Source organism: Lynx canadensis, chromosome B4 (genome assembly GCF_007474595.2).
Source record: "Lynx canadensis isolate LIC74 chromosome B4, mLynCan4.pri.v2, whole genome shotgun sequence".
Lineage (NCBI taxonomy): Eukaryota > Metazoa > Chordata > Mammalia > Carnivora > Felidae > Lynx > Lynx canadensis.
This window is the reverse complement of record NC_044309.1, coordinates 56,743,047-56,755,997: the sequence shown is the minus strand read 5'-3', so window position 1 is coordinate 56,755,997 and position 12,951 is coordinate 56,743,047. Positions and strand designations below refer to the sequence as shown.

The window sequence follows — 12,951 nt, the reverse complement described above, 5'->3', positions numbered from 1 at the left end:
ATCTCACAGTTCGTGGATTTGAGCCCCACATCTGACTCTGCACTGACAGCTCCGAGCCTGGAGCTTGCTTTGGATTCTGTGTCTCCCTCTCTCTCTCTGCCCCTTCCCTGCTCCTTCTCTGCCTCTGTCTCTCTGTCTCTGTCTCTCTCAATCTCTCTCAAAAAATAAATAAACATTAAAAAAGAAAATCAGATAAAATAAAATTAGAAGAAAAATATTAGAAATGCTTGCTTGAAACATTGTCTGGAAAGGGTTAAGTTTGGAAATAACTTGTCTATGATCTTTAAAGTTCCTGATATTCTCTTTGAGAATTTTCCAACAGTGTTTCCGAGCATATCTTGTATTTCCTTAGCCTGTGTGAGTCTCCTTTTTATATTTGCAATGGAAACAACATGAACTCAAAAGCACACTTTTCAGGTTCAGTCCATTCTCCAGAATACTGTTTCAGCAGTGTCAAAGAGACTCATTAAGTGAAAAATTGTTTTATGGAGTTTCTATTGTGGTTTGTGCTCTCTCCTGCTCTGAAGATGTATTTCTGTTTGTGTACCTTTGTTTGTAGACATTTTTATATTTCCTACCAATTTAATTATTATTCAGTTTATCATTAGTGCTTTCTGATCATTTGCTTATTTATTTTGGTTTTAACTTTTCTTACCGTGTTTATCCTAGAGGGCTTGGATATGAAACAATTTGAATTTTAGTCATATATATAATTAGATTTGTTACAAATTTTCCTTGAATTCTCCTTTTAAAGCTGTAGTACTTACCTGGGGGTGCCTGCGTAGCTCAGTTGGAATAGCATGCAACTCTTAATCTGGGGGTCCTAAATTCAAGCCCCACATTGGGTGAGAATATCAGATATATAACAAATTGAATATCTTAAACTTTTCAGGCAATTGATAAAGGATATAGATTTATTTAACACATATATTGTGCTAGTCATTAACACATATTTAATATTTACACATTTTAACATTTAATATAAAATGAAAGTATTTATAATAGTAATTTACTATTAAATATTGGATTCATTGGATCAATTGAATCATTTTATAATATTATCAATAACAGGATTTGAGAAGAACATTTTAGAATTGCCTTCTCTTTTGCTGATATCCTAAAGTCTTGCAGAAATGTTAATTTGCAATAGAGAACTCAAACGAGAGAAAACTTTTACGGCCTAGAGAGATACATTTAAAATATTTATTCCATTCAACCATCAAATACAGCACCAACTTAGTGCCAATGAGATTATATCAAATTGAATTTTATTAACAATTATTTGAAAGCCTTTAGGTCTGTTAAAAGTAAGTACTATCTTGGGATTTTCATTCAGCTATAAATTCTGGATTGTTATTTTATTCTGTATTATGGTGTCACAAGTGAAATAAGATCTGGTTTCAAGTAACAAATGGGCCACTAATTAGTTGTATGACTTTAAATTCCTCTTGCCCAAGTTTAAACACTGGGAAAGAAGGATATACCAGTACTCACTCTTTTCTGATCCATGAGCTAATCTATGTGAACAAAATTCCTTATGAGCTTGGAGTTCCATTAATTCAAAGTATCATTATTAGAATAATCATTATTATATTGGGCAGATTTTCTGTCTAGTTCCTAGTCTGTTTCAATTTGCTTAGCAGGGATGATTGTGCAAGAAATAATTTGTTTTGGAAAGGCTATAGGGATGTTTATAGAAACATGCTGAGATTGTAAACTAACTTCCAAACCATTTAACATTTTCCTATATGTTCTTTGTGTTTATTTCATATATGTATACCTACCAATACATAGATCAAGTGTCTATGAAAATAAAACCAAAGGCAAGGAAGATTCTGATATGAGCTTTTTTCCTTTCTAGTAAAGTTGGCCTCAGAAACTCATACTCGCTTTCTTACCTGCTCTGGTGACCTTCTGGATTAGAGTTTCAGAGAAACAACCAGAGGTAGTAGCTGTAGCAAGACAGCAGCTGGGACCATACGGATCTCAGCATCCTGCCTTATGGCCATTATCTTTGTTTCTATCTTTATGCTGCCACTATGTCTCCTCCTTGTGCTCTCCCTGCATCCTCTCCTTGCTGCCTCCTCCTCTTCCTGATCTCATCTCCCATTGCCCCTAGGAACTCACCCTCCCTCCTTCTTCATTTTTCTCTATTGATATTAGATGAAACAAGATACCCTAATTAGGAAATCTTTTAAAAACTATTTTTTAAAGTGTGCGCAGCCATGCAGCTACCGCTCCCTAGTTCCCATAACCACTGTTAACAATATACAAAATTATTTCTTGTATACTTTATCAATTAGACTGTATTAGATTGTAGGTCCCATAAGGTCTTAAATAAAAAATAGGTATTTAAAATAAATGCAACAATTCACTTATTTTGCTATGTAGGAATTGGTTGTTGTTGTAATGAAAAAAATAATTTGAGGCTAATGACAAGAATAGTGAGTAATATCCTTCCCCCTTCCCCAACTGCTGAAAAAGAAAATCATGTCAGCATCAAGTCATTTTTGCCACATCCCTTGTTAACAGCTTTTTCAGGGTGGGTCATCATTCTGTGTTTTGTTAGTATCTTAACTCCATAGTGACATGCTTAAATCTTATTCCACATTGATTTTGTTGTATGTATACATTTATTTTTAGGATATCCTGTGAATGATGGATCCTGTTATTAAGTCATTATCAACTTTGTCAAAAAATGTATAAGCTTTCAATGAAGAATACATTTATTAATATGAGAAGGTTAATAACTGGTTTTTCTGTTTGGAATATGTGTAAGGTGTCTATGTCTAAAAAAGTAAACTTACTGTCTGCCTGTCGCCAGAAAAAAATAAGTGGGACCTAATCAAACTGCTATGGGGTCAACCCTTGTGGTTTTAAAGGCCCTTAATGTTGTCCAGCTGCAAAATAAAAGGAATTGGGAGGGGAAGTTGGAAGGAGTGGAGGGGGTTGGGGGGGAATGTGTGGAAAAGAACAGGGAGTCTGGCTTTTATTTTTTTTTAAAGTGAGTTCAGTGCCAGCCTGGACATTGGCTGTGCAGACTATTGAGCCATTGTCTGCTCCATTTCCAGAATAGCCCCCAGTTAATCACTTCGGCTTTGAAGGGAATTTCCTCGTGGAATTCTCCACAGAAAATCTAATCAACTGACCTGCCCTCTCAACAATGGAAGGCTTTTTTTTCTCTCTTTCCCTTATTGGGGCGGGCTCTGTAATGTAGCCTTTTGTGCAGAATGAACCCTCCCAGTAGGAGTGGAGAGCGTGTGTGAGTGACTGAGTGTGTGTGTGTGTGTGTGTGTGTGTGTGTGTGAAGAATGCACACTATCTCGTGTTGGTGAGTGTGTGCTCACTCCCTGACCAGATGCTGCGGTGCGCGGGGCAGCCACCATCTCTGCATGCGTGTCTGTGTAAGTGTCTTTCTCTGTGTGTGTATGTGCCTCTGTCATTTCATGTCAAAGGTACATTACCTGATTACCTTCCTCGCCTGCCAGATTTTTATCTAGATAATTGGAACTGCTATGGAGGCTGTGCCTTGCCAGCCAGCTTAGGATCTGTAAAGCCATAGTTTGTCCACCTTGTTATCTGTGGCTGCCTGGGCAGAGGAAATTAAAGAGACCCACAGCCAGGGGAGCGCTTCCTACCTCTGACCTCCCCAGCAATCCCGGACAGGACAGTTTGTTGGTACCATCTTTCTGGTGTGGTTTGGGTTTTTGTTCCCTCGTGTGTGTATTATTTTGGCATGTGGATACCTATTCCCCTCCACATCGCACATCGTGTTTTATGGAGTTTGGAGCTGAGGAAACTTTGGTTGGGTTGCCAGGACGTTCGCACCACTTTGTGGAAAGCACGAGCTAACAGTGAGACCGACAGAGTGAGTGACAAGTTGTTTACAGGTTTCCTTGAAGGGGCCTCTGCTATATTTCAATCTGTCAAAGTTGCTTTTCTTCCCTCAGAACAATGCCTGATTGTTGTGTGTATGTGAGTGTGTGTGTGTGTGTGTGTGTGTGTGTGTGTGTGTGTTTCCGTGTGCGCACGGAGAGAGCCTAGAAAGGGGTGAGAGGGACTAACAATTCTTTGTGTAAAAATGATATTACCAACATCTATTTTTTTGCTTAATTAGTTAATAAATGCAGTTTAGTCGTGGTTCTCTTAGTATACAGATTTCTCTTTTAATGAGCAGCAAATGCATTAAAAAATCATACTGTTTTGTGTGTGTATGAGTGTGTGTGTGTGTGTGTGTGTGACTTATTATTTAGAGGAGAGAGAGTATGGGAGACGTGTTAAATGAGTTGACTTCTCACATTCGGTGATGTCTAGAAGAGCGAATTAAAAGGAAAGGACAGGCACCCTGAGGTTGTCTAGTGCCTTGCAGCCGAGCGCGGCTCCCGCGGAGGGGGGAGCAGCCAGACCCCGCTGCTGGAAGTGCGCTACCCCTTTAAGAGACTGGTCAAGGAGTCCTAGGAGAGGGAGAGGAGGGTGGGGGGGGGGGAAGAGGGGGAGAGAGAGAGAGAGAGAGAGAGAGAGAGAGAGAGAAAGATTGAGAGAGAGGGAGAGAGGGAGGGAGGGAGGGAGAGAGGGAGAGAAGAGAAGGGAAGAGAGAGAGAAAATCAATTGGTTTAGAAGGTTTGGACTCACTTGACAGGTTCAGTTGGAGACGATCATAGGTGGCTGCTGTGACAAAGGGAAATTGTGCTTTTCCAGCATGCTTACTGACCCTGATTTACCTCAGGAGTTTGAAAGGTGAGTACAGTTTTCCCCCCTAATATATTGAAGTACAACTCTCATTTTACAGTCATCTCTGAATCAATTGGAAGATGCTTCCCTAAAACGTGTTTGTTAGAAAAGCTTTTAGCTAGTGCTTCTGCAATCTTGTTAGCTGATTTTTGTTGTGATTGCCCGGACCAAATTGAACTGATTGGCAAAGTCTCCGAGATTTCTGTTAATGTTTTTAGGTTGTGTCCTATAACAGGAAATTAAATGAACATTAAGCATCTCTCTCGCTTCCACTCGCTGGTTTTCTCTTTCTCATTCCCTCTCTTACTTTCTTCCTTCATTGATATTTTTCTCCCCTTCTTCACCTTTTTAAATGCTTTTGTGCAGAGTGTTACCATTTTCAATATCTCTGTCTCCTAATTTCTGGGGTGACAGAAGGGTTCAGTGGTGGTTAAAACAGAGGCTATAAGTTCCTATTTGATCCTTCCGTAAAACTTTGGAAGCTGCCTAGTAAAGCACATGACCTTTTGTTGATATAAGAGAGCAGATTTTTTTTTTAAAGAAAATTTAACATCACAGCAGTGTATCAGTATAGTACTCTGGAAACGTCAAGAAAAGGGAAATGCGGATGATCCCTTTCTAAGTTTTAGTAGCTACTTTTTGTGCTAGTTGTCTTAAACTAATTTTGATTTACTGTATTTTTCCCTTTTGCTATGATGAGAAGAAGTGTATTTGTAATTAAGTAGTTCCTATTTAGAGAAATGTGTGTAATATCCTTCCATTTGATGTTGTTGCAAGTAAAACAGGGCTTTGAAAAAATTTTAGCCCTCTTCGTGTTCCTATAAGTAACATTGCAGTTTTTAAATTTGAGTTCTTATCCCAGCATAAGTTCATTTTTTGGAACTATAAATAGAATTTTGTTTGCCATTAAAAAGAATTCAAACTTTGTATTCTGTATGGTGAATTAAAAAAAAAAAAGCTAAAAAAAGCCAGGATGCATGATACCCAGGCTTTTTTTCATTTTCATGAAAGCTACCTTCTGTATAAACATTTGTTGTATCTGACTATGCAATGCAAGCTAGGTGCTAGACCAGCTGGTTAAAAATATGCTAAGTCAAGCTGTTCATCGCTCAAACGACTGAATTTGATATGAAAAGACGAAAAAAGAAAGGACAAAGATTAAAACATTCTAGAAGTGAAGCAATGGAAGAGAAGAAGGGTATTGAGAATAAAATAATGCTTGAATGTGGTCACATATTAGAGTAGCCAACATCAGATCAAGGAAGAAAGTAAAATAGCTAACATGTATACTTTAATACTGTCTTCTTTCTTTCATTTCATCTCTTCTTCCTCCTCTTTTTTTTTTTTTTTTAATTAGGGTGCCTCTTCACAAGATAATTCCAGTGAATGGTTGAGCTTTCTTAACAATCTTGAATTAATTTTTTTCAAAGTTCTGTATATTAACTCCTTAAAATAGTTAGCTTTTGTTTGCACATATAGCCTGTCTCGTATGTAGATACTGAAGTTATTTACATTGGGACATACTAATTCTTGGTGTTGCAGTTTGTAATATGTATACCACAGTAATTTTTCTAGCGTGCACAGAGTAGCACATGATTACCTTCAACTCTATATACTTTTTGAAAATAAAACTCTGAGTCTGATTTGTAAGCCTGTTAACAGACTGTTCTTATAAAAAGGTAGTTACATATTAACAGGCTGTAACCTATTTCTCTATATAGGCAAGCTTTCCTGCTGTGAACTTTATTTGTATTTTTTTCAATTATCTCTTTTGAACTAAACTTTTCCCTTTACTATTCTGATGTTCAAATCTCTTAACTTTTTTTTTTTTTTACTCCTGGTGAGAATTTCATTTTATTGTCACCCAAAGGCATGCTTTTCTTGCTGGCTAATTAAATAAGCAACTGATCATCAATAGAGTTATTAGTATAGACAGAATATTTGGAAATATTAGTAGCTGAAATAATTTTTTAAACGTCATACAATATACAATTTCTTAATAATTTCCCCTGTGGTTGTAATTGGTAATACAGACAAAAATCTCAGTAATTCATTACTATTTGTTTACACTGAATTTGTACGAGTGAGTATCTATAGTCACCCACATAGAGTATATCTTGCAGACCTAATATTGAATATTTATATTCTCCAAAGGAGGTATATTTGCTATAACTGCACTGTCACATATAGTCAGCTTTTTTTTTTCTTTTCAACTATTGCAACTTTCATTGAATAAGTAGGTCATTTCCATTGAGTGTTAATTTTTATTCTGTTTGCTTACCTGCCATAGATGAGTTATTCACTCAAACTTAGTCAGAAATCTGAAAAGAAAACTTTTACATTTCTTTATGAAATAAAGTAGTTTGCTCTAGAGGCTATAAATAAGTGGCTTTGGGTTCATATATTTTGGAAGTTTTATGTGATCTTTTTTTCTAACTTCATTGGTAGAGTCCTATCCATCTTATGTTATTCTTTTCAACCTGTAGACTATTTTGAACTTCAAGGGATATTCAAAACTTAAATATCAGGATCAAAATTTGGATTTAGATTGGTTATGTCTGTATTATCAGCCCTAGAAATGAACATGGTCAATGCTGTCAGACTAATAAGCACTTGTTAAATAATTCAGAAGTCGTAACAGTTTCATTGTTAAAAAAAAATGTTCAGGAGATAGAACAAATTGAAGAGTGATTCTAAAAAGTAAACAAGTAGAAATATTTTATTTTCATTTTTAAGCATCACTGTCATAACTGATTATGAGTAATGAAAAGCACAATTCTCAGGTGTGGGTGAATAGGCAAAGTATGTTCTGAGACATTATTTGTAAGCAATGTCTTTTACATTATACTATTTAGAGGAAACATAACTGGCAACATGATCTAAATGTCACTAATAGCATCATGACAAAGAACACTTGAACTCTCCTAAAATTTTTAAAAGAAAGTGTGATAATAAAAAATCAAGACATAAGGTTTTTCTTTTCAGAATACTCTATTTTTTCATATTCCTAGAATGAAAATATTTAAAATATTTGCCTTAAAGATCAATTTTATCTTGTTTCTGATGAATAAAAAACCAAATTTTAATACTATCAATAGCATTGTGTTATTATTTCCTTTATATTTATATTTATCCTATTTGATTATAGTGTAATAGTTTTATGACTAAGCTACTTGTTAGACTTTCTCATCGCTTTATGTTAGAGAGTTAATTAAAAAGCAAGTGTAAGATGATTGCTTACGAAGACAGGCTGATGTCTAGGAAAAAAGTTGGGATTAAAGGTAGTGGGATGAAGCAAATTAAGCTTATAGTATCACCTCTTTGCTTCTCTCAAAACGGGTACAGACAACAGACTGTCTATTTTGTACATGTTGAAAAGACCACTACAGGAGTAGAACCTTCTGCAGTAAAATTCTAACTTATTTGCTCTATATTCCCATCAAAATTTTTTGTAGTCATGTTGACTAAAGAAATAATTTTTGACATCAGGAAAATTTTAAGTGCTTATTTTCTAAAGACAGAAATATATATCAGGTACTGTGAAAAGCTGTTTTGTAATTACCATGTAAAATTACTATTAGCGGACCGCAAGAATATCTCTTACATTAGCGGTACTTGAATTACGTAAAGTTTGGCCATAGTAATAAAATATTTATTACCCAGACATATTTATTCAGCTTAGTTAGAAACTTTATTAGTGATCAGTGCATTCAAGTCAGGAGGTGACCTCTAGGTGTGAATCAAAGGAAAGTTATCTGTTCACATCTGTCAACCTTATCACAACTGTAAACCTATAAGTTTGATGTTGTATTTTTAGGATATTGTGATACATGCCTTAATTCATTTTATTTATTTTTTATTGCTACTTTGTAGAGGAAGGGGTGTCTACCACTGATTATAGGTTTTAATTGCTGTCTCAATAATTTGCAAGTTAATTCAGCTATTAGGAATAAACCTTACCTGAAACACTGGACACACTACTTCTATCACAGTCACACGCTAGTACTATCCTGAAGACATAGCAGGAGACCTGACTGATCACCGAGAACAATTAAGGGTTAAATGTCAGGTGGCACTGTGTGCTGCTCAGTGTTTAGCAAGTTGACAGATACAGAAATGTGTGAATGTTATGATTACTTTACATGTTGATGTGTTCTTTTCTTATCTTATGTTTCTCAAATATAATAAGCCTAAGATAACATGGTAACGTATTTACCTGTTCTTAGGGAGCTTTTAACTAAAATCTGTGTATGCATCGTACCTGAGAGGCAAATAACAAGACCAGCTCTAATACTTTAGTACGTTACTCCTCTATAGAATTAGAAGCGATTTCACATGAATTTAAAAAGCAAAATTACATTCATGGATAAAGTCGATCTTTATTGTCTGTTCTTCCCACTGTCAATTCTCCAAACACCTAATAGCAGTATGTATAATGCCAATGTGTATTATGTAGATTGAACATCTCCCTTTTTATAGATTAGCTGAAAAAGTATAATGGATGGATTTTTGCTTTCTTCCATAATTTGTTGTTCATTTATAAGTTCAATGAGGTTAACTAGCAGCATGGGAAATAAACCAATCTGCATATCTCTCTTATACTAACTCACATACAATTTAATATGTCAGGTGTCTGACCCAGATGATGGCAATCAGGTAAAAAGATGTTCAAAGATTTGACCAAAACATGAAACATCGTCCTGTTAGTGGAAAATATCTATTGAACAGGAAATGGACTAAAACATAGCAAATTCTTCCTTACTTCATTCATTCTCTCCTTGTATCCTTTTCATTGATTGATAGCATCATCATTTATATTAAATATAAAGATCAAATGCTCTATAAGTGAACACCATCAAATGATATTGCTAGAGAAGAAAAAAAAAATAAGGACTGTTAGTATCTTGCTTAAGTGAATAGTGTTTATTTGGGACACTTTAGGAGAATGCTTCATATTCCTTCATTTTAAGCAGGAACTGATCATGGTTCAGGAGAAGACTTGTTATGCTTTCTGATTTCTGTGTTTTCTCCTGCAGTTTGGAAACTGCATGCCTTTCCCTTTAGCATTATCTATTCTTCCCTTCACTTACTAGTTGAGAGTTCATACATCTCTGGAGATCCTGTGGCGTATGGTTCTGCTTGTCCAATAGGGGGGTGTTGCATTTCTACACATTCAGTATCCTTTTCCCTTGGAGCCTGAGAGTAAAACCTCAGCAGTACTCCCTGCCTTTGCCAGCCTGAGGAGTCAGAGACTCAAACTTGTTCCCAGCTCTTGCGCCTTCATTGTAGAGCTGCGTTCTGCTCAGTGGGCTGCCGAGAAGGACCAGACCGAAACAAGATTTAGAAGAATTCTGGTGAGAACTGTTTATAGGGATATGGTATTTTAAAAGAATGTGGTAAACAAACAGAATTGTGGCATAAACAAAGATAATTAGCATAAACAATGTCGTTTTAGGACAGGTGGTTTAAAAAAACAAACAAAACAAAAAACCCAAATATGAACCCAACTTGAATGCTGCCAGTTTGGAACCACTGAACCTTAATCTGTACTTCATGAGAATTTCCCAGGTTTGTTGATAAACTTGTTAACATGCTTCTTCTGTTTCTTTTGTATCATTTTCCGGTCATTATGCCCTTTTGTCACCCAGCTTGAAAGTAATTAATCTATTACAAGGTAGTTTAAGGACTTTTACCCATAAAACATGACAGAAGGAAAATTAAAACCAAAAGCTTGTAGATGTCCATAGGCATTTGAAGTCAGTGTTGAACCTTAAATCAATTCAAACCTGAACTCGTCTCATTGTATTTTAAATCTTTTATCTAAGTAACATTTCAGTCACTTGGCTCTTTAGTGTTAATATATTTACTTTTGTCTTGCCTTAGAATTCAGAGACTTTTTTTTTTTTTTTTTTTTTTGCTATGGCTGAATCATCACTTGTGTTATATGTTTATTTCTAAGTGTTCCTTATTTTTTCTTCCTATTTTTTCTCTATTACTTACTGAAGATGGTGTAACAGTATATACATGGAGCTGGTAATCATGAAATATGAGGATGCTAGTTGTGAACCACATTATCTATACCTGCTGTGCCGTCATGATGAATTCTTATCTGAAGACATTTAGGTTTATTACTAAATGACATTTTTTCTTAAGACCTTATACTGAAATATTTTGACTTTATTGAAATGTGGAGTGTGATGAACAGAAAGCTGTTTGTTTTTCTTGCATTAAGGACCAAAGTTTTTTTTTTTTTTTTATTGAAGTTAAAAATATTTTTTTTCCTCTTTATTTTCTCATGGAGAGTGGGGAACAGGAATTCAAAGTAGGTATCTCTAGTATTCTGTAGCCCTTCTCTGTGCTGAAATGAAAGCATTTGTGAATGAGTTTTGGTTTCTTGGAGTTATAAAAATGTGTGTAAACTAGTAAACCATGTCTCATTCATGTGCTATGGAGATTTCTCGTACTTCAGGGACAAAAATAATTTGGCTACTAACGAATTAGGGCTACCTGCCAGTGCCAACACATACTGTAGGTAAGAGGAACACTATAAAGAAAAGCTGCTGGCAGCAAATCCATTGAAACTTTCATATGTAACAGCGTTCTATTTCTGCTCTTCACATCTTTGAAAGAATGTGTTTTTCAAAAAAGAAAATGTTGAGAAACAGAAAATATGATCTTTCTTAAAAATGTATTAGTAGCTTCATTTTTAATATTTCTCATTGTGGAGATGCAGAGACTTTTATATTATGTTCTGCGCACATGTGCCTCCCCTACCCATCCCAATCTTTTCTGTCACATTGAAACCTAAGAATCAGATACAGTCAGAATAGATGTTATATGGAGAAATAAAATTTACTGTCTGGGCCAAAAAAAAAAAAAAAAAGCATCCTCAAAGCCTTACAAGGTTTTTATACTGGCAACTTAAGAGAGTTAGATCAGTTGGGACACTGAGAAGCAATTTTAGAAAGGACGTATCTTCTCCTTAAGGGCTTCAGGAACACTACTGGGAAAAGAAGGGAAAGGGTTAAACTGCTTTGCTTGTTGATATGTGTGTGTGTGTATATATATATATATATATATATATATATATATATATATATATTTTAATCTAGTAGTAAAAAAAGACAGGCCCAAATGGTGTTTGGTTGATACATTTTTAATCAAAATTTATTTTAAAATGTAGTAAACGATTTACTTTATTACTGATTTTGGATTTGTTTGGTTTTTTTGTTTTTTTTGTTTTTGTTTTTGTTCCTGCTTTTATTTAGTTTGTTATATTAATTAGGATCAGTATGCCAAGAGGATAGTTTGTTTGGGAAGTGGTTGTAGAACTTTCATATAGAAGCTGTTGAGTTGTCATTTTAAACAACTTTATACTTATCTAATAAAAGAACATTGTAATGAAAAAGAAACAGAAACTTTGAAAATGAGAAATACCCTTCACCTGAGAACATAATATTAAAAAAAATAATGCTTTATTTATGCTATGCTTTTTCATTCACAGCTACTATAGGCTGCTTGACAAAGTTCTAAAACATTTTTATTCTGATTCCAGAGTTAAGGTCTTACTTGTTTGCCTTCTATTATTTCTTTGGGTTATTTACCTGGGCCAGATTTGTTGGGCAATAATTTACAAAGTCCAAAGACTTTATTTTTGCTCTTTTCCTGATGTCTCTTTGTTTCATGCTCCCCCTCCTTATTTGCTGTTGAGTTTCGTCATATGTTGGAAAACAGTCTACAGGAATATGTATGTCCCATAAAATTAACGTTCTTATTTCTTCTTTTTCACCTGCACTACAAGAGATCTATGTTGAAGATTCATTAGATAATATATACCCTTTAGTAGAGAAAGGAATGAAGTGATGATCAAACTATTCAATTTCTGATTCATTTATTAATTCAACTTTGAATGAGTGATAACTAAATGTACAATGTCAGATTCAGATCGTCATCTCTCCCATAATATCATCAGGATGTGAAGAAAACGTTTATGTAATATTCCAAGTACCATTAATCATACAACGCCTAGGAGTAGAAAACCAAAGATAACACTGAATGCCATTTCTCAGGAAAGAACTTGTATTTCCCTCCAGTCCTAAACATAGTTAGAATATGGAAAATAGAAGGAAGAGCTATTGTTTTTAGAGCCCTAAGGATTATGGGATATAAATATGGTTGTATATTCGCCTCTAAAAAATTAACATTACTGGAAAAATAAAA

General features: G+C 35.0%; 1 protein-coding gene across 3 annotated transcripts in view; it reads left to right on the top strand.

Annotated features, from left to right (window-relative positions):
• SOX5 (SRY-box transcription factor 5) overlaps positions 1-12,951 on the top strand; it is an 866,928-nt gene that overhangs the window by 453,528 nt on the left and 400,449 nt on the right. For 2 of the 3 annotated variants that reach the window (XM_030321944.1, XM_030321939.1), the window contains exon 1: positions 4,594-4,737. The exons of the other annotated variant lie outside the window; for it this stretch is intronic. In XM_030321944.1, coding sequence (XP_030177804.1) covers positions 4,700-4,737 — 38 coding nt within the window. In that variant the 5' untranslated portion in view covers positions 4,594-4,699. Of the gene's footprint in view, positions 1-4,593; positions 4,738-12,951 lie in introns of those variants that run through there. 3 annotated transcript variants of the gene reach the window in all.